The sequence below is a fragment of the Trachurus trachurus genome (genome assembly GCF_905171665.1).
Source record: "Trachurus trachurus genome assembly, chromosome: 1".
NCBI lineage: Eukaryota > Metazoa > Chordata > Actinopteri > Carangiformes > Carangidae > Trachurus > Trachurus trachurus.
In genome coordinates, this window is record NC_139891.1 from 23627650 (window position 1) to 23648494 (window position 20845).

Here is a 20845-nt window from a genome sequence, read left to right on the forward strand (position 1 = left end):
CCCTCGCTGCTCTACGCTCTGACAATTTCATTGACTCGGTACCGAGGCCTTTGAAGTCCTTATTAGATGGTGATGGAAGACTTTTAATGGTTTATTTTATTGTTGTATTGTTGTCTCACTGCGAGCATTTAGTTGCTGATGAGGAGCTTTGGATAATATTTCATTGTCTTTTTCAGTGCTGTAGGTGGAGTTCAGGTTACCCACTTGTCACTGATCTATAGATGTTCAAATTTCTTTCTCTTTAATTCACTTGGCTTCTTGTCCATGTTGTCTTAAAGGCAGAGGCTCAAAGTTCATTTGTGTTCAGTTGCAGAAACAGTCCTATTTCATTTCTAGTGGTGTTATGCTGAAATGAATGTTAGCTAAAAGCTGATTTTAGATCTTTTTGGGGTTTAATAGTTAATGGATTTTCAGTATATTGTATCATGATACCATATGACCATAATTTCATGTGATTTTTTATTTTATTTTATTTTTTACAATATTCTGTAACACATCTAAAATCATCATCCTCAACCTTTGGCAACACAAATGATGAACAAATCATCTGCTGACAGTTACCACTCAATGGTGTAGTCATGTAATTATTTGGGCATATTTTTTGACAGTTCTGGACAATATTGGTCATTATTTTATCATATTTCTCCATTAAACATCCCTTTAAAATGCATAATAAGCAATTCATTTAATTAACTAAGGCTACTCATGTGATTAATTGTGATGAAATATTTCAATTGATTGACAACCCCAATAAAAAACAACAAGTAGTAGCACCTTGAGATAAGATGATCTTATCACTGTGTTGCAAATTGTGAACAAGGAGTTATATCAAATTAAAACTATCCTGTGCGAAACAAACAAAAAGTTTTCAATAATGGACCTTCGGGGTTGTAGATTGTTTTTTAAACCTGTCTTCTCAAGGTCAGGAATGACACTGACGCTTAACGCTTCACTACATCTTTTATTATATTATGAGACGCTGCTGAAGATTTAGTGATGTGTGAGTTTCTAATTTGTAGTTGGGGCTGCAGCTAATGATTATTGTCTTTACTGATTGATTGTTACATCTACATACAAAACTTGAAAAATAGTTCAAAGTGCCCTTGTGATTTGAGAACCCAAGATGACATCTTCAAAAGTCCCAGGATCAAAACCCCAAAAGATGTAAGATGTAAAATAATATGTACTGTCTGACAGTTTATGTCTGAGAGGCTGGAATATTTTGCTTCATTACACGGCTGTAAGAATAAATTGATTAATTCAGTTTATAGCAATTAATCCATCATTAATTGTTTCATATTATTTTCCAGTTTATTTAAATACATTGAGCATTCAGATTGAAATGGCCGGCTTAGAAGATAAATTAAAATGTTGTATTATATATTTAGCTAATTAATGCTGAATGATGTTGTTAAAGGAAACGGAAAAACAGAGAAAAGACAAGACGAGTGATGTAATATCTGATGTAAGCTTTACTTTCAAATCCTGTTACATTTAGATCTGGCAAGTTGAACATAAAATAATGCCAAACAAAGGAAACAAATACAAAACCAAAAAAGTACAAATGATCTATTTACCAGTTATCGTCACAACCCTGTACAGCCTTAACAATGGAGTAATAAAAAAAAGCTTTGTACAGCACATACCAATCTTTACCGAGTGCCAAAAGATAAGATAGTTGAGCCTTTTCTAATCATAAAATGCAGCCAAACTTAAAGCTAACTGATTGTAGGACAGTGCAGGGTGATGCTAACTAAACGCAACCAAGGGAGTTAGTTTTAAACACAATTAAGTGCTGAAGAACTAGAGCGAGGGCGATGTCATGCATACTCTGAAGTGCTGAAAAGGTAGTCAAGCTCTTTAGAAGAAAAAAAAAAAAAAGGTCACTGTGCTGCTTACAATTGGGCAAATCAACAGAATAAGTGCTTAAGAATACTGGTTTTCAAAAGGATAGAGCCCTGTTACCTTTTTAAACATTACACTCAAACTAGGGGGACATAAAGAAGTGCAGCCATTCATGATTATGTTGTATTAAAAGGCAGACATTTTAAAAAGGTGTCAAGAGGGGACACATTCTTTCTTTTATTTTATCTCTTAATCTTTTTTTTCCTTTTGGACCCTGACAATTAGTTTGACTTATTCTCAGAAGTCTCAGGTGGTTTCCTTCCACCAAGTGGCACTAGAGTATAAAAGATAACGTAGACAGTACAAGGAAGAGTCTATGTGTGTGTGAGTGTGTGTATGTGTGTGTTGGAGGGATGCTCCTTTCACTCCAGAGACAGCATGCCAGACATTGACAGAGCAAAAAGGAACAAACAAACAGCAGTGTAAAAAGAGTCTGGGGAAGGGAGAGGGAGGGGAGACAATCGAGGCATCTCTCCAGAGCAGGATGTGACGGATTCAATCCTAACATCACATCCTGCCGCGTGTTACATTTTGGTCTTGACAATTCATGATCTCTGTCCAATCGACATTGTTTTTCTGACAAGATTGTAGTAGAAAAATAAAAAAAAGCAACAATGATTCATTAACAGAAAATGCATGAATAATATAGACAAAAGAAAACGATAAAGAAAGAAATTTAAAACAAACAAACAATCCCTTTACAAATAAGGGATTTTGGCTTGAAGACCACTTAGGAACACAAGCATGATCAATAACGGGTAAAGCTTTTTCAAAATAAAATGCTTGTACTATGCTGCCCCCTTCTCGCGAAACATAACTTCTTTTTGAGCATTTTACGGATAAATACATATTCTCATAATCAAAAAGTGCAGCACTGTGCAAAGTTGGCTATCACAAAAATTTAGCCTGGGACCTTTAGTTCCCAGGGAGAGCTTAACCTCTACTGTCTAATTCATGCAATTTGTATTTTTACTTTCTCCGATTTCACGGAGGCAGACCCTTTTGCACCGCTAGAAATGCCTACACGTGAAACTAAGGGATGTTGATTGAGTCATGTCCAGCAACTACTGTCTAACTTCACATTATAGTGACATGATGGATCGAAGTTTGCACTTTAAAATAAAGGAAAACAAAAGGTTTAAGTGCTTTTGGCTTTAAGTGTTACTACATTAAGTGCAATTAAAACTCAAAAAAAGTTTGACAGGAGGGAGGGAGGGGAGGGTAATAAGCAGTACCGTGTCAGCCGGCCTAACAGAAGCCAGTGCCATTGAACACAACGCTGTACAAGTGAATGGCTTTGCTTCATCATTGCACCTACGGGAGCTTTTTTTCTTCTTCTCACAATGGGTGCTCTATGAATGTTAGTAGAAAATGTTTTATTATGATGTAAAAGGCTCAGTAAAAAAAGTAAAAATTAAAAAAGAAAAGAAAAAGAAAAACAAAACAAAAGAAAAAGACACAGAAGGCCACCAAACACACAAACTTTCCTGCCTTCACCAGCACAGAAGACGTCCCTATTCACACTTCTGTATCGCTTCTTTTTCATGTACATAAACAAAAATACATTCATTCAAGTCATTTTGGAACAGTTTTTTTCTTTTTTTTGTACACAAAAATTACAAAAAGCTCCAAAAAGCACCATTGAATCGGCCTGTGGTGACCCTGGCTGTGGGCAGCTCGCTAACCCAGAGCTAGTCACCTCCACAAAACAGTTATCTCATATATCTCTTCTAAGTATAGGTGTGTTATACATAATTCTGCATATGAAGCTGCGCTGATAACCACCTGGTCTCAGACATCACGAATGAAGATTTCAGTCTGGTCACGCGTTCGTTGTCCAGGAGGATTTCACTGCTTATTTACCTGTGAGTGCAAGTGCATTGGCAAACATTTTACATTTATATTCAAATCAAATTGTCAGAAATAAACTTACGTTTCTCGTCATGGTGGGTCAGATCGAATATTTTCAATTTACATATTTGAATATTTACATCATCACAGCTTATTTCCCTGTATTAAGAGCTTACAAAAAAAAAAAAAAAAAAAAAAAATCAAAATTAGCTAGTCACCCATTTAATTCAATGTATTCTGAGACAGAGGTGATATCAGGCAGCAGCTATGCATAATATGGTTTCACCATTATACAAAAAAACCAACAGAACTCAAAAAGATGGGAGGGGGAAGGGCTACAAAACTATGTACAAGATTGATAAATAAGTAAGTGCGTGGTTTTGAGGCGTTGCTTTGGAAACGTGCCTTTTTCAATGAAAAGCATGCCGTTTCATTGGTTCTGTCGCACCGCTAACACTTCAGGATATCTCGAATTTAGCTTCCTAATGACGTCAAAGCTAGTTGAAACACAGAAACAGGCATGCTATTTCGATGCATAATAGCAATAGACAAAAATGCACTAAAATATAGCACTTGCAAGTTTTGTTTCGTCTTTTTCAACTTTTTATCTCGTCAAATGACTAAAGAAAAATATCTATAAAACTGAGATACGTTAGTTTCCTCAGATAATGCAACTGGGTCCAGGTCATTCAGACGTTTAAAAACGGAAAAGAAAAGGTAATAGAGAGTAGTAGTTGAAGTAGTAATAATTCAATTGATAGAACTGATAAGAAAAGCAGCTTTTTGATATAAATGCATTTTTAGCATGTACAGCCTTTTTCTCTTATAAATGTTTTTTTTTTCTTTTCTTCAATATGTTTGTCTGGTCCAGCTTATTCTGCTGGTCTGATTGGAAAAGATGTTGCTCCCACTGCAGTGGTCAAGTGTCATTCACACCACCGTCCAAGGAGTGAGGGAAAGAGCGAGGAGAGGAGGAGGAGGAGGTGGGTGAGGTCAAACAGTTTTGGCCCTCTCCATCAGTCCCAGGTAGGCCAGGAAGGAGTGTTTGTGGGAGGTGGGTGAGGGGGGAGAGCGGGAGGGGGAGGCCGAGTTGGAGGAGAAGAGGAGAGGAGATGTGGCGGGCCGCCATCTGGAGTGGAGGTGCGAGTGGAATGTGAAGCGGCTGTTGTGGGTGAACAGGGTGGTGAGGGGGATCAGGTGCGCTCGGTCGCAGTTCCTGTACTGCTCGAACACGTGGCGGGAGGTGGGGAGGAAGAGGGAGGGGCCGCCGCCGCCACCGCCGCCCAGACCGCCGGGGTTCCTGGTGCCGTCGCCGCCGTTAGCGCTGATCAAGCAGTGCAGAGGGCCCTTGGGGTCCAGCTGGTGGGACTTGCCCAGTGTGAGTGACAGGGCGACAGACTGGAGCGCCTGGGACGCTGTGAGACTCATGAGGGGGCTGTTACTCCCACTCCCTCCGCTGCTCCCTCCTCCTCCTCCGCCGAAGAGGAACCTCTCCTGGCTCTTCTGCTGTGACGGGCCCCCCGGCGATGTTCCCTCGAGAGGCAGCTCCTCCTCTCCTGCCGCCTCCTCATCTTCCTCCTCTTCTTCTTCCCCTCCTCCTCCTCCTAAGCCTCCGTCCAGTCCCCCCGCTCCTCCACTCTGGTGTTTCTTGAGGTGGCGGCTGAAGACAAAGGGGTGTGTGGTGGTGAAAGGGCACTCTTGGCAGCCAAAAGTCTGGCGCGGCGCATGCTTCAGCTTCTTGTGCAGGTTGAGGTTGTCCTTGCGCTTGCAGCTATAAGAGCAGCGGTCGCAGTGGAAGGGCCGCTCGCCCGTGTGCACGCGCACATGCTCGATCAGCTTATTGGCCGTCTTCGACAAGTAGCCACACTGCTCACACTTGTAGTGGTTGCCCAGGCGGTGCCCGCGCATGTGGGCCTCCAATGAGGCCTGGTCGGGCCACAGTCCCTGGCAGATGCGGCAGCGGTACTCCATCTTACAGTGCGTCTTAAGGTGGCACTCCATGGCCGCTGGACGATTGGTGGAGTAGATGCAGAAAGGGCACCTGGGTAATGCAACGAAAAAGGAAGCAGGGAGGAAGGGAGGGAGGGAGGACACGACACACACACAAAAAACAAAGGACAGTTGTAGGCAAAGTGTGCACTGAAAAAAACACCTAACACAAGTTGAAATTTCAAAAACACAAAATGATGAAGAGGAGAAGGACAGATAAAGGAAAAGTGTGTGTGATGTACAGGTCTGTGTGCTCATGGTGGTATGTGTGGCAGTTTAAGGATGAGAGAGTTGGGGTGATGATCAGGTATGTGTGTGTGTGGCGGGGAGGGGAGGAGGGGGGGTTGACAGGCTGGAGAAAAGATTGGAGCAGTAGGACATGAAGGGAAATGAAGGAATGGAGTGGCACTTACATTTAAATAGCACCTTTCATCTGCTCTGGGCCCCAAAGCGCTTCACAAACCCTGCAGAACAGAATCACCTCAGAAAAACCTCGAAATGGTCAAGGCCCTCTCTCCCTGTCTACACACTCCTACATATATAAAAAACACTTTGCATCACTCAAGTGTATACACGTGTACACACTGGACTGGGAAACACAGAATCTTGGATTTGGGGTCAGAAAATATCTGCAATTTCTGCCCTGAATGTCCATTAACCCTTTTTTAATAATGTGTACCTGAGTCCTGCTTGCTTTTGTGTGTAAACATAAATGTGGTTTACATAAATTACGAGACTGTGTAAACCTTGAAAAATTGAAAACATGACTAACATTTGCAGATATAAACAGTACAGCAAAACTGAGTTAAAGCAAATCCCTCAATAATCTAATATAAAATATTTAAAAAATACCCAGAGAGCTCAGTTCTTCTTCCTCTGTTTCCTTCATTGAATGAAAAAAGAATCTAAAGTATGCTTTCTCTTTTGAATGTTGGCTCACAGAAATCAATCTGGCTTCAAAAACATTCACACTAGACAGAATAAACATTTAAATTTTGTTACAAAAAGCTCCTTTACATTAATTCACTTACACACTACAGCTAGCAGCAAGTCCCCTAGTTAATGACTCAAAGATTCTGTGTGGATATCTTTGAGCTATGAGGGGAGGGGAGAGGGGGGGTCAGTGGGCTTCCTGTGTGTTTGTGCTCTATTATCCACAGGATTTGTACAAAACAGAAATCAGTTTAACTTCTTTGGCAACTGGTTTACATTCAGTGAGAAATGCTACCGTATCCACACATTAAACAAGGTTGAGAACATCCTAACTCCACTGATGGCTGCACAGAAAAAAAGATGTAGAACACTGATCTTTGTTTATGAGACAATGAGGCGATAGTCATAATGACACTCCGCACATGCACAGGCTGGAGTTATGAGAGCGACTCGAAAAAACAAAACAAAACGTGGTTTGTGTTGCTTGAAATGAACCTTAACCCATGAGGACTGGATGCGACATGTGGCATGTTTTAACAAGAATGTCCTACTTTTGTGTTGTCTTTCTTGAAAAAAAAAAAAAAAAGTTTAGGGAAATGTTTTCATGTGTGGAAGCTTTTTCAAGCCTGTGCCTCCCTGAAGCTGTGTGTTTGGTGTTTATACAGCACTGTGACTTAGTCCTGATCAGAAACTTGTGTTGCGGATGCTGAGGTCAACAGATGAGCTTAACGTTAGGTTGACGAGGCCTGAAATGGGACATATAAACGTGTCACAGTACAACAAAGGCTCCTGTGGGACTGGAGTATGGAGATGGAGAGGGAGGCATGTTCGGAGACTAGAGCTACAAAAACAGTCGACGTCCTAATAAATAAATAAGGCTGCTTGTAAGTGTAGCATAAGATGACTGCATCTAATCTGCAGTGCATGTGTATCTCTATATGCTGTGGTTGTTTTCATTAAGGTCATTAGCTTTTAAAAGCATGCATTAGTTTTGTTACATACACATTCATTATGACTGACTCGTCGGTGTCCAGTCGGCGATGTTACAGATGTAGGTGATCTGGAGATTTTCTAAGAGGGCGCCAACAAATTTTATATAATACACATGGGTTTCTGGGATGCAGGTTTCATCAGATATTTTTTTTTTCCTTTGGCATGGCTGTTAGTTGTGGGCAGTGGAACAACGGACCCTGAGGGGAGGCCCATTTCCTCTCCACTCTTCCTTATGTTCAGAACAGCTACTGCAGACCCACAGAGCCCCACTGTCTAATAAGTGCTACTTGCCAAAAGAGACTGTGGAGGCAAAAAAGGGAAGAAAAAAAAAACACCACTACAGCTTGTATCGTTTCATTTGCTGGCTGCAGATGATGAATGTTTAAGTGAGGTTAACTGATTCAAGGCACTCAGCAACAATAATCTTCAAACAGACCATGTATCCGTGTGTCTGTGTTATTAAAGAAAGTTTGCGGGGTATCATCTGTATATCTAGTAAAAAAGGGACCAGGATAACGTCAGGCATGGGAAATTATGCATCCATATGCATTATTAAACATATATAAGATAAGTTAAACGGTGCGTATAAGATAATAACCATTGTGAATGGCTCAACATTATTATTTAGTAGCATCAGTTTTTACTTTTATTGGAACCAGTATATCTCCAGCACTGGTCTACGAATGGGTGAACATGTGTGTGTGTGTGTTTAATGTGTTGTGAGTTGAAAAGGTGGGGGGTGGGGGAGGGGGAGGACTGGCGGAGTTAGGAACCTCTGTCTGTACTTGCTTTCCTTACTTGAGCCCTCCGGAGGGGACGGTGTGGCACTTCTTGTGCTCCAGCAGCTGCTCGGGCGTCTTGAGGAACTTGTGGCAGACGTCGCACTCGAACATCCGCGTGATGAGATGGATCTGGAGGTGCCGCTCGTACATGCTACGCGTCTTGCACACAAAGTTGCAGAAGACACACTCGAAGCCTGGAGAGAGAGAGAGAGAGAGAGGATGAGAGAGAGGATGAGAGGGTGGGTTAAGAGTCAGCTTTTTTCTTTTTCTTTTTTGAAAGACATTTTTTGGTCATTTTGTTTAGCAGGCTGTAGTCTTAACGTCCAACCGTTCACCACCTCTGCAACAGCATCAGGGTTGTTTCAGAGTTGAGAAATCTCAACACACTACACAACTGCTCTGACAGCCTGAGAAGCACTCGCCCCATGACAAGTAAACTGACCTTCATGTGTAAAATCGCTGGATGGATGGAATGGAAGAAGAAAAATCATTCAATACAGCCCGGATTAGGCCACATATGAATACGATTAAGTGAATGAAGTCAACACGAAATGTCGTCACTATCAGAACTCTTTTGCAATCTTTTGCAACTCCTCTGGATTAAGGGGCATATTTCTGAATGACAGGAGATGTAGCGAGCGATTCCTTGTGTCCTCACACGACGCCTCTTTATCAACTTTCTGACCAAAGAGTGAGTGTTAAATCTGAGTACGGTGCCAAACCATAAGGGGAATAAAACTTTGGATAGCGGACCATGAAAACTTAAAACAGCTTCTTATTATGAGGGATGGAACCCTACATGAACACACACTGTTTGGTTTAGAAAGGTTTTCGTCGTTTCACATGAGGGATGTCTGTTTTAACACTGATGATTGGGATGTTACTGTGTGGACAAAATTTGAATCAGGATCTTGAAGTTGAAGTTTATAGGTTGTCTGGTCACTGTTAATCAAATCAGATGACACAGTCCTGATTAACATTCCTCAAACAATATTTAATCTTGTAGTGAACAATACTTTTATCTTTTTTTTAGTAACTAGAGTGCATCCGGTTCCTTGCCTTTGTCAGACTTGTCCTCGGTTCCTGATCCCGAGTGGCTTCCGGAGCTGGACTGGCTGCCTGCGGAGGAGGGCGGGGCGAGCAGGCTCTTGAGTTCTTCGTTACCGTGGGTGAGGTCTCCGCCCTCCGAGCTGTTGAGTGAATCGCTGAGGGCCGAGAGGGATGAGGAGGTGCTCTTGGTCTCGCTGAGGGGACTTCTCGAGTTCAGACCTGGACATGAGACGACAGACAGAACGTCAGAAAGATTTATCACAAGATTTGTGAAAGCAACATTTGGAGGGGGAAAAAAAACTGCACCAGCTACAAACCTAGAGGAAAAACATAGGACACAGATATTAAAAAAAAGAAAAAAGAAAAAAAAAATCTGCAGAAATCTGTCGCAAGATCCTCATCATTATGTGCATCACACACACTGACGTACACACAAACAGAATACAAGCAGGCAGCCTCGACAGTCCTGTGCTCTGACTGAGGCCCGGCTGCCAGTCCAATCAAGATGCAGTGTGCTTTTATTGATCCCCTTCTCTAAGTCTGCAATTCACTGGGAAGAGAGAGGGAAATAGACAGGGAGGGGGCGAGAGCGAGGGGTGAGGAGCGTGGGTCATGGCCGAAGGAGCTAAGATGGCGGGAGCATCTCAGGGCACAGCTCAACAAAGGGCATTCACTCAGGAGGGAGCGAGAAGGAGGGAGAAAAGGCTGCACTGATCCTGAAATGGTTGACTTTTTAATACAGGCACACACACACATATACACACACACACTAGAGGGAATGAAAACATACAGAAATATAAGCATATAGGGCACATTATATTCTATAAAGGACATTATACAGTCATAGATGGCATGATTGACTGCTTTCAGTCAAATCTAAATATACCAGGGTTATTCACAGCAGAGTCGTAGCTGCAGCATGAATACAGTATTGAACCGTCTTGAGGAAGCTTTTATCTCCCGTGCTGCAGTATTTAACATCTACTTGCCTTCTCTTACAATATCCAAAAGGTTAATGCCACAGAATGTAAGCAAAAGGAGGAAGACAGAAAAAAAACGACGCTGCTCTGAGCCAGTGGGCCTCGACCTTGAAACATACCTCAACTAAGAAATATTCCACTTTCTCTCCTTACGAAGAGCTTCATTTGCGCCTGCACGGCAGCATTCACGATTTAGCAACCAAAAAAAAAAAAAAAAAAGTAAAGAAGCAGTCACAGTCGTCCAGAGGATTCAGGGGGGGAAGGATATCAAGGAACACTGTCACATAATTCACCACCTTCCTCCCCCTGCTGAGAAGGGCACCCAACCAGCCCGTGCAGAGTCCGGGCTTCACGGGGGGTCAGCTTGAACTATCGCACCTGCTGAGTTCAGCCATCTCTCACCTGGGCGTGTCCACACAGTTGACCAGATAACTGGGCTTTTCACAGCCTGTCAGGGTTTCCTCTAAGTGGTGCTCTGGCCACCCTGACCCTCTGAAGTTTAGACGCTTTAACAAACAGGGCTGGACCTTGACATATTATTTAAATCCCCTCCGCATACAGCAGCAGGTACGGTACGGTAGGTAGGGCTGCGATGTGTTTATGAAGTTTATGAACATTTGTGCGCTGGGCGGCGGTGGCCATCTTGTGCGAGACTGAGATAAATGCCAAGCCTGGCTGAGAGACTTAAAAGATGGCCACAGTGGCATCGTAAACCCAGCTCGTCTCCAAAGGACCCAAGGCCTATTGATTTTTTTCCCCCCAGGCACGATAAGGGCCAACCTTCTCAGATAAACAAGGCCACTGTGGCCTCTGAAAGACCCCTCAGCTGTCTGGGCTGGACAATCCCACCCACCCACACACACACACAGAGCAAACACGCACACACACACATATTGTGGAACAGTGGAAGAACAAAACGTCAGCAATAAACTGGACAAAGCTGTTTTAGACAAAAACACTCATATCGACCACCAGGGGTTCAGAGCGGCATCTTTAAAAAGTCCAAAGGAGGTCGACTAGAGGAGGCTTGTTTGTGAAACCCAATTCTACTGCTTGTCTTTCCCTGTGTCCTCTGAACTGATCCTGAACCGTGTGTTTATAAACTGTAAATTACTGTTATATTATGATGTTTTGACTTCAAACAGTCCTTGCTGATTCCCTTTCATATAACGTGTTTGGACAGAGACAGGTTTTTTTGTTCTTGTAACTAGCAATGATACAGATGATCAATTGTATTTTTTAAGCAAAAAATACAAAGAAGAATATTAATAATATTGAACTGAACACCTTTTGCTTTTCACTTTTAAATGAAACTTGAATCGATTGTGTGGGAAAACAGCAGGCCTTAGTGCTACTGTGCTGCTGGAAAGTTGAGCCGAACAGGTATAAAAGCAGCTGTGAAACCCAAAACCCTTAAAGCTGAAAGTCGGCTCTTAAACCTCGGCCACTGTTTAAATTTAAACCCTGTGTGTTTGAGTACAGAGCCAAAACAATAGAAAAAGTGTCACTGTACAGATACTGCACTGTATTTCTATTCTGAGCTGTGAACAAGAGCCACAATGTGTAAGCTACCACCCACTCTAACATGTGAGAGTAATTTTGAAAATAACTCACGATAAATCATTTTTCTAGGGGTTGAATCATGTACTTTTGCTACTATCCAACACAGCACATGTTTATGAACCCTGCAGGAACAGCAGAAACAAGAACACTGCATCAGAGCGCTTATTCTTGTTTGATAGTACATTAAACATTTAAGATTTCCTTTTTTTTATTAGTAAAAAGAGCCAACGTGAACGAGTGTCAGCTTCTCAGAATAAACTGCTCATGATTAGGTGGAGGAAAAAAAAAAAAAGCAAAGTGAAGATGTCACCTTGGACTTTAGGAAACCGTCACAGGAGTTTTTCTGACATTTTATAGACAGGCCTAATTGATTACCTGTAAAAACATTGTATGCACAATAATTGATAGTTTTTCCATCCCTACATCACACCAACAGAAATCAGAGAGGACTGATCGATCACCGGTGCCGTCGCTCAGAATGGGCGAGCTGCCAGTCAATAAGCAGGAGGTCTGTACCTGCGTGTCCAGTACTAATGTGGTTCTTCATGTCGTTCTCCTCCATGCAGACGTAGTCACAGACGCTGCAGCAGAGTGAGAACATCCACTGCTCCTTGTCCACATGGAGCGACATGTGGCTGACAAACTGGGCGTTCAGCTCTGTCTGGAAACCACACACATGGCAGCTGGACAGAGAACAGAGTGGAGAAAGGAAGAAGGATGGTGAGAATGAGGGGAGGGGAGAGAGAGAGAGGGGGGGGGGTGGCAGTCAGTCAGCTTCATGTGTCACATTATGTTTGCATTAATTGTTAACTGGTTTCGGCTTGGATACATTTCTGTTTATCTGAGAAGGATCAGTTCTACAACGCAGCAGCGGTGAGATTCAACTCTTTTCAAATCGTTAGCTACATAAAAAGTATTAAAGTAATGACATTTTATTTTATTTTTTTGCACAAACATATCATTTAAAAAAATATAAACAATTATTATGATTGGGATGTGCGAAGGGGAGGTATGAAACCCGAGAGGGCTTATATGAAAACCTCACCCATGAAGACAATAATCAAAGACCACATTACAAACAAAGACTTTGGGGAAATTTGCTTATTCACTGACTTGCCAAGAGTTTGATGAGAAGGTCAATATCAATCTTGTAGTAAATGTCTGTAAGGTATGAAGCTACAGCCAGGAGACCGTTAGCTTAGTTAAGCATTAAGCTAAGCAGGTTCAGTCTCAAATTCAAATTTCATTTCAACCAACACATCTACTGTAAAACTCCCAAAATGAGACTTCTAGGATCAGTGGAGACTCACTACAACCAACCACAAAGTAGTTCAGTTGTTTCAATGAACATTTGTAGACTTTGGCTTTCATACAGATTAAATGAACAAAATATAACATGTTATTTTGTAACCTTTAGAGGTGTTAGAAGGTGGATGTTTTATTTAATCTCTTGATAAGGCCAAGGTTTTCCTCACTTTGAATCATTAAGCTAAACTAAACTAGCCATCTCCTGACTCTGGCTCCAAATTTAAACACCAGATAACAAGTGTGATATTGACTTTCTCATCCAACCCTAGGCAAATAAGTAAATCTTCCCACAATGTTCAATTACTTCTTTACAGCCAAACGACCGACTCAGGAAAACAGAAAAACAGAAAACAGACTAATAAAATGCAGCAGTTGTGGGGAAATTAAATTAGGAAATTCATACATTTTTAATTGGACAATAGGATCCATCAAAAATGAATGCTGTGTTCAGGCTCAGCTGTGATCTGGACGTTAGTGCGTTGTTGTGTTATTACTACCTGTAGTAGTAAGGGCAGTTCTTGCGCTCGGTGGAGTCGGCTGTAATAGCGCCGACGATCTGCTCGGCGTCCGTGTTGACCAGCTTGACAGAGTGGATGGTCAGGTGCTGATTGAGGTTAGCCCTGCACTTGGCGGCGTAAGGACACAGGTGACACTTGTACTTCCTCTCCTCTGCAACACAATACACACAGACACGAGACCTCGGGTTACTGTAAATTACCTCAGATGATATTTCATTAAGTTGCGCTCCGCCACCGAGCCTTTAGAGCAAGCTTAAACCTAATTACTTAATGCCTAACCCCTTCCTCACCTCCACCTGACCCAGCTGCAACTCTGATCCCAAGTAGAGGAAGAAATGTCTGATAAAATCAACTTTTCGAGGGGACCATCTGGATGTCACAAGATGGTAATAATTTGAGACGTGTACCAACATAATTTCACCTCATTTTCCAGCAATAAAACATCAAATAAAAAATGAAATGCAAAAAAACACAATCTTCCCTTTCATCCCAAAACAAATCAACATAACAACACATCATCTCCCCCCCTAGCTCCCCCTCTGAAACACACACAAATGTGCACGCGCTCACACGCACCATTTGCCCCAAGGACATGGAGCCAGGCAACCTTTATGTCGCCGGGGAAACCAAAAAGACCATCACACTGACATATGCCCCTGCTTCTGCTCTCTGTGGTGTGGCCAAGCTGTTCACAGCCAACACTCTCAGATGGTGTGTGTGTGTGCGCACGTGTGTGTTTGTGTGTGTGTGTTGTGTAGTGTGTGCACGCAAAATGCAAGAGCATGTCCAATTGTGTGGGGGCATTTTATACACGAGGCTCCATTTGTGCACTGAGGGATTTGGTCTGCTATCCCAACTAGGTTGTATTAATTTCTAATGCTTGATTAATTTGCTTTAAATAAAGTTGTATTCATTAATTCTTTTTTTTTTTTTTTGCTAATAAGGACCGAGAGAGGGATTATGGGAGGCAGCGATGGGGGGAGAATGGATCAATTAAGTCTGAAGACGCAGTGTGATCAGGAGAGTGAAGAGTGTGCAGCTTCATCGTCTTGAGGAAGACTCCCACGTCTGAGAGTGTGAGAGAGAAAAGTGAAAGTGGGAACCGATCGTATGTGCATCAGAATTACTATCGTGCGTGTGTATGTTGTGTGTGTGTGTGTGTGTGTGTGTGTGTAGATACTCAGTGAGGCATCCTTCTAGCTGGGTAATTAGACGGGCAGTTTTCCCAGTGAGACTAATCATGGTAGTAATCTCTTTAAAGGAAGGGTAATCTAGTCTAGTCAACCTTATTTACTTACTGTGAGCAGCAAAAACACAAACACACATGCACAAACACAACTGCTGCTGGCATCTATACATCAACAAAGAGATGCAAATGTGATACAATATTGTTATGTGGGCGTGTGTGTGTGTGTGTGTGTGTGTGTGTATGTGTGTGTTGTATTTACCGGTGTGTAGAGACAGATGTCTAGAAAGAGTCTGCTGTCTACCAAACACCTTGCCACAGACCGGACAGGGGAAGAGCTGCTCATTTAGTCTCCACTGGGCAATCCCGTTTCCTGGCTCCCCATCATCCTTCTCTGAATCTGGATCACACACACACACACATGCAGGCACACACACACACACAGAGAGAGAGGCACACAAAAACAATACTCATCATTTACTGCTGATACAGTTGTCCACACAAAGACGTGCGGGCAGACCAAAGGCTGTGAAGTCAAGCTGCCATTAATAAATCAAAGTAACTTAAATTCAATATGTATTGATGCTGAAGCTGTCACACACTGCTGTGGTGTGTGCTCATCACATTCTGATGGACATAGTATACTCTGAATTATTGTAAAATGTGATCCCTTTTTACTTGTATTAAATACTTAACAGTTTAGAGGTGAAACTGGGAAGCAGACAGGCCACAAGGATTTCATCTCATTTTACCCACCTTAAATGAGATTTATCACCAGCAAAACATTTTCAATGACACAATACAGACTTGTTTTCTTTGTTCAGATTTCATAAAGGAATATTTCTAAACTCAAAATTGTTGTTTTTTTATACTTTGTATGTGTTACACAATGAATTTAAAGGTATTTGTTGATTCATTTCATTATCCGGAGTATGCATGCTATGCGTACAGTCCACATGATCACCCTGTTGTCCTTTACACAGTGAATTGACCTTTAATGTGAACAAAAAACCCCTGTCTGTCGCTCACAAACCTCCTCTCAGTCGCTGCACCACAGTCTAAGAAATAAAAAGACTGAGTGTGAATATTTTCAGATGCTTTGATAGACACCGAAGAATAGAAGTTGATGCTTTGAATTAAACCTCGCAACATGAATAGATCATTGAGTGGTTCACTTACGGGGAAAAAAAGGACTATTTTTTCATTGTGTTGGACAACTTCTTCAGATTTTTTTTTTCATGTACTTATTGTCCATATTGTTCAGAGAGAACATGCAACACAGACTGACCTTAGTCCAAACTTTTTTATGTGCAAAAAACAGGACAAAGGACTCTGTAAGTCACTGAGTTTCATTCTTAATCTTCATGAGTGTTTGAAAAACTCTGTGTTGCTTGATCCATCTGCAAACAACCAAAACAACCACAATATACAGTTCATACTCAACAACAAATTGTGGTAGCTTCATCCAATCACTTTTTTTTTTCTTTTTTACTATTGACAGGGCTTTCATTTTTTAAAGCTGTGCTATAAAATACAGTCTACTTGGGGTCTGGATATCACAATGAGGAAAATCAAAGAATGTTTTTTTTTTCTATTTTGGGTTTTATGGCAAAAGTAAAAGAAGGTGTTGGCTGTGAACATTTTTACTGTTGTTACAGTGACTCACAAACCCTTGAGCCTTTTTTTTCCTCCTGTATCTGTTTCACATTTTTAATCCCAACCCTTGCCCTCTGCATGCAAACCAGTTTATTCATGTTGTGTAACTTCATTTGTGTCACACCATCGCTAACAGATATTTTGGGAGCTGTCATAAGCAAAACACGGCACTTTTAATGTGATTCAAGCACAAAGAACTATTATTCTGATTTTTTTTTTTTAGAGTGAAGAGTTACTACCATATAATAAAAAATTTAATGTATTTTTTATTTATGATGTAAAACAAGGGAGTGAGAAACAAGGGCAGGATGCATGAGGACAACCGATAGGTATCTTCTTTTGAAATTTTGGTAAGGTATGTACCCCAAAAAGTTCAATATTTAATCAAACACAAAATCAGACAGACATTACTTCATTTGTTCTAAGTGGAGTAACCCAGCTATCACAACTCAGTACTACTTTATTTAGTGTATTTAACTTTTAACTTATATCTAGGTTGCTTCTTTGTTGTGTATATTGTCTAGACATTGCAGGATATATTTTGTCATATATTTTCCTCCTTGTATTCTATTTATTTCTATTTCTCTAGAGCGGCCTGGCCGAATAATTTCCTTCGGGATGAATAAAGTTTTATCTAATCTAATCTAATCTAATCTAATCTTTTAAAAACTTAACTTTCTGAAAAAGCACCACATTCAAACTACATTTGAATTGGTAATGATTACACAGTATTTTCTGAATTGAGGATAGAAGCTTTCTAAAGAATATACTTTCCAGGACACAAGATCTCGACAGCAAAAATAATGAATCTGTTGCATTGATTTTAAAGCTAAAAACCCAACATTCATTGGTTAAAGCTTCACTTTTTGCTTTATTGTGATCTGTCATTTTTGGTTTGTTTATCGCCTACCTTACAATTGAATGCTTCATGCGCAAATGCAACTATTGATTAGGACAAAAATAAAAAAGTTTGATTAATCAATACTGGAAGATTTAACCATCCTGCTGCTACCAAATCGGCCATGTGATTGCGTTCTGCTCCAAGTCTGTGACTCACCACCGTCACAAAGGTAAGTGAGGGCATGTGTGTGGTGGTGGAGACATCCAAGTACACCAGTGTAAAACAGCACTTCCCTGTAAACTAAGTAAGTAAGTAATCAGTCGACCTGCGGGTCATGAACTCCCTGATCCTCGTGCATCAGCTGGAATCTGCCTCTCAGCATGACGGCCACACTGCTATCTGACCGTGACCGGCTATTCACACTGTTTATCTCTAAACTTGTCCTTTGTTGTCAGTACGCCGGCTCATTCTGAGAATCCAAACCTTCTTATGGAGCTTGTAGGTAAAGCTTAGCACGTAAAAGCATTAACTTGTCCTGACTCACGTAAGTGAAACCAGGGGATGGCCTGGTCACACAAGGTGACGCAAAGCCGAGCAGCAGAGACTCGAGGCCAGGACCCAGCCAACGCACTTATGATTAAGCCAATTAGGGTGTGGTGTGGGCCTTGAAGTGGTTAATGGTTTAATTAGCACAATTAGAGCTGGATAGAAAGGGACACAAACAAGAAATGAAGGATTGTGCTACACCCAAAAGCTGGAAGTAGACACATACTTTACAATTTCTGTAGTGATCTAATAGTCTAGAGACAATCATATACATTTGTCATTTGTTACTCATTACGCACGGGTCCTTTTACACCCAGTAAATTATGTGCTGATATCTGAACTCCAAAATAAATGTAGCCCTTGATGTTGTATCCAAAAAGTGTGAAAGCTGATTATGCGGGAGGTCACAGTGGGTCAGTTTAATTGAAGGTCCACTGCAAGCAGAAATGCTTACCAACGTACTGAACATAGAGATGATAAAAAAAAAGAAAAATTGGATAAAAAGAGCAGGTGTGGACAGACACACATATATGAAGTAAAGAGTAAAACAGTACAACAGTAAAAGAGAAAGCAGCAGAGGCTGGATGTGAAGCTTAAACACACAAGGGAAAGGGGAGGTGGACTGGGCGAATTAACTTTCAGGACACTCTTGACACCCAGAAGCCAATCAGATTTTCATTAACTGGCAGAGGGACAGGCAAAGCTGGCACAAGCTAATTAACCTCTGGATCTCTCACTGCCAAAGGAACATGGAGGAAGTTCTGGGATGGCAGGGAAGAGGGGAGGAGAGGGAGACGGAGGGGGGATGCCCTGGGCAGAGGCCTTCAGGTTGGGGAAATGCGTGAGAGTGCAAGAGAGGCCGGATGGAGCTCTAAATATGAGAGGAGGAGAGGAGGAGGAGGAGGGGAGGGGGTTACCACAGACCATGTAAAGCAGAAGCTGGTAGGCTGTGGCCATATACTCACATACAACAGTGTCTTTATGTGTACTACTTGTACTACAGTAGGTGCTGGATTGATCACAAGACTACAGCTCTGTGTGTTGTGTTGTGTGAGAAGAGAAGGGGGTGATCATCTGAAAATGCATGGACATGTGTGTCGTACATCTATAATGAGCATCTCTGCATAATCAATTATTTCTCCAGTAGAGACAGCAGATGTGATTGAAGATACTGTTCTATGAATGATGCAGCAGGACCCAACGTTGGCAGTTAATTACTTCCTCTGCAGATGACTTTTGTCTCTTTTTCTTTGGGACCATGATACAAAAGGAACAAACACACTGGGGCTTCTGCTAATTGTCAGCTAATTTCATTATTGATTAATTGGAGGCATCATTTCTTCAATTAATCCTTCAGTCACTTATTTTTACTCTTAAATCCTTTTATATTGTCTCGTGTCTCTTTTCATAATGCTGTGGATGTCTTATACAACACAGAGGATGTTTTTGTTAGAAGGTGCTCGACAAATAATCTCGCCTTGCCTTCCAAATGTTAGAAAGAAATGTGAGAGCAAAAAAAAAGAAAAAAGTGGAGTGTGACAACAAGCCCGAACATACAGCCAGAGTCATAAAGACCTGTCTTCAGAGACAAGAAGAACAAGGGAGTCCAGAAACAGATGGTCTGGCTCCCACAGAGCCCTGATCTCAACATCATGGAGTCAGCCTGGGATTTCATGAAGAGACACAAGACACTGAAACAGAGGAACTGTGGCACGTTCTCAGCTATGAGTACCTAGGAAAACAGCGCACTGGAGGAGAACTAGTGCCGTTTAAAAGCAAAGAGTGTTCACCCTGAATATTGATTCAATTTTGTCTTTTTCTGTTTAACTTGGGTTTGTATGAATTGATAAAAAAATAAATAAATGAAAGCCTCATTGCAAAACATTACATTTATGAAACTGGAACCACAAAGTTGATATTTTTGCTTGAAAAATGAACAATAAATTACCAAATAGATGCTAATAAGTTCCAATAGATTTATCAGGTATGTGTTGAAGCTCTAAAAGACACTTGTAAAAAAAATGCCCATCTGTCTTGTGCCTGTCTGTAACTGTACCTCTGCTACTACTCTGATCATATTTCCCGTGTGTGTGTGTGTGTGTGTGTGTGTGTGTGTGTGTGTGTGTGTGTGTGTGTGTGTGTGTGTGTGTCTTACCGTGGAATGCTGCCCTGGTAGAGGAGCTGGCCTCTGCGGGGGAAGAGCTCTTGGAGCGCGAGTTAAAGGGTGATTGTCTGAAGCACTCGTCCAGGAACGGACTGAAACACAGAGACGTGATAAATGATACACTTACACAGCCATTACATCAAACTGATATTTATGCCATAGTAATAAAGTGTAGTGAATTTCACAGTTAAAAAATTAGTGACTCACCTGTTTATTCCGACCATGTTACTGTCTTTGTGGTTGTTGGCTTTGCTGACTTTTTCTGGAGGTAAAAAAAAAAAGACAAGACTTAACCACAAAACCTCCAGATTCATATTGTTCAATTTCCATTTATTGGCTGTGTCCATTGTGTCTATTCAAACAGCAACCCCAAAGAGCAACACGGAGCCAGGATTTAACACGCCCCTACGTATGATCATCTATAACCACATAACTGAAGTCACATTGTGACAACTCGACTCTCTCCATAACAACTGAGAAGCCTCTGTTTGCCGCTTAAGACGAGAGTAAAATGTAGTTGGGGGTGTTCGAAAAAGTCAGTGATAAGATTGCTTCTGTTATAACCAAGTTCAAGAATAAA

At 41.5% G+C, this 20845-nt stretch overlaps 1 protein-coding gene across 2 annotated transcripts in view; it reads right to left on the minus strand.

Annotated features, from left to right (window-relative positions):
- Positions 1 to 1486: 1486 nt before the first annotated feature.
- znf827 (zinc finger protein 827) overlaps positions 1487 to 20845 on the minus strand; it is a 64849-nt gene continuing 45490 nt past the window's right edge. Inside the window, exons 7-15 of one of the 2 annotated variants that reach the window (XM_083977546.1) lie at positions 20473 to 20527; positions 20257 to 20357; positions 15321 to 15458; positions 13852 to 14023; positions 12563 to 12729; positions 9513 to 9722; positions 8470 to 8647; positions 6159 to 6209; positions 5659 to 5797 (exon numbers count right to left, since the gene is read on the minus strand). In XM_083977546.1, the coding sequence (XP_083833672.1) occupies positions 6161 to 6209; positions 8470 to 8647; positions 9513 to 9722; positions 12563 to 12729; positions 13852 to 14023; positions 15321 to 15458; positions 20257 to 20357; positions 20473 to 20527 (1070 nt within the window). In that variant the 3' untranslated portion in view covers positions 5659 to 5797; positions 6159 to 6160. Of the gene's footprint in view, positions 5798 to 6158; positions 6210 to 8469; positions 8648 to 9512; positions 9723 to 12562; positions 12730 to 13851; positions 14024 to 15320; positions 15459 to 20256; positions 20358 to 20472; positions 20528 to 20845 lie in introns of both variants that reach the window. The other variant, XM_083977547.1, reaches the window with a different exon arrangement.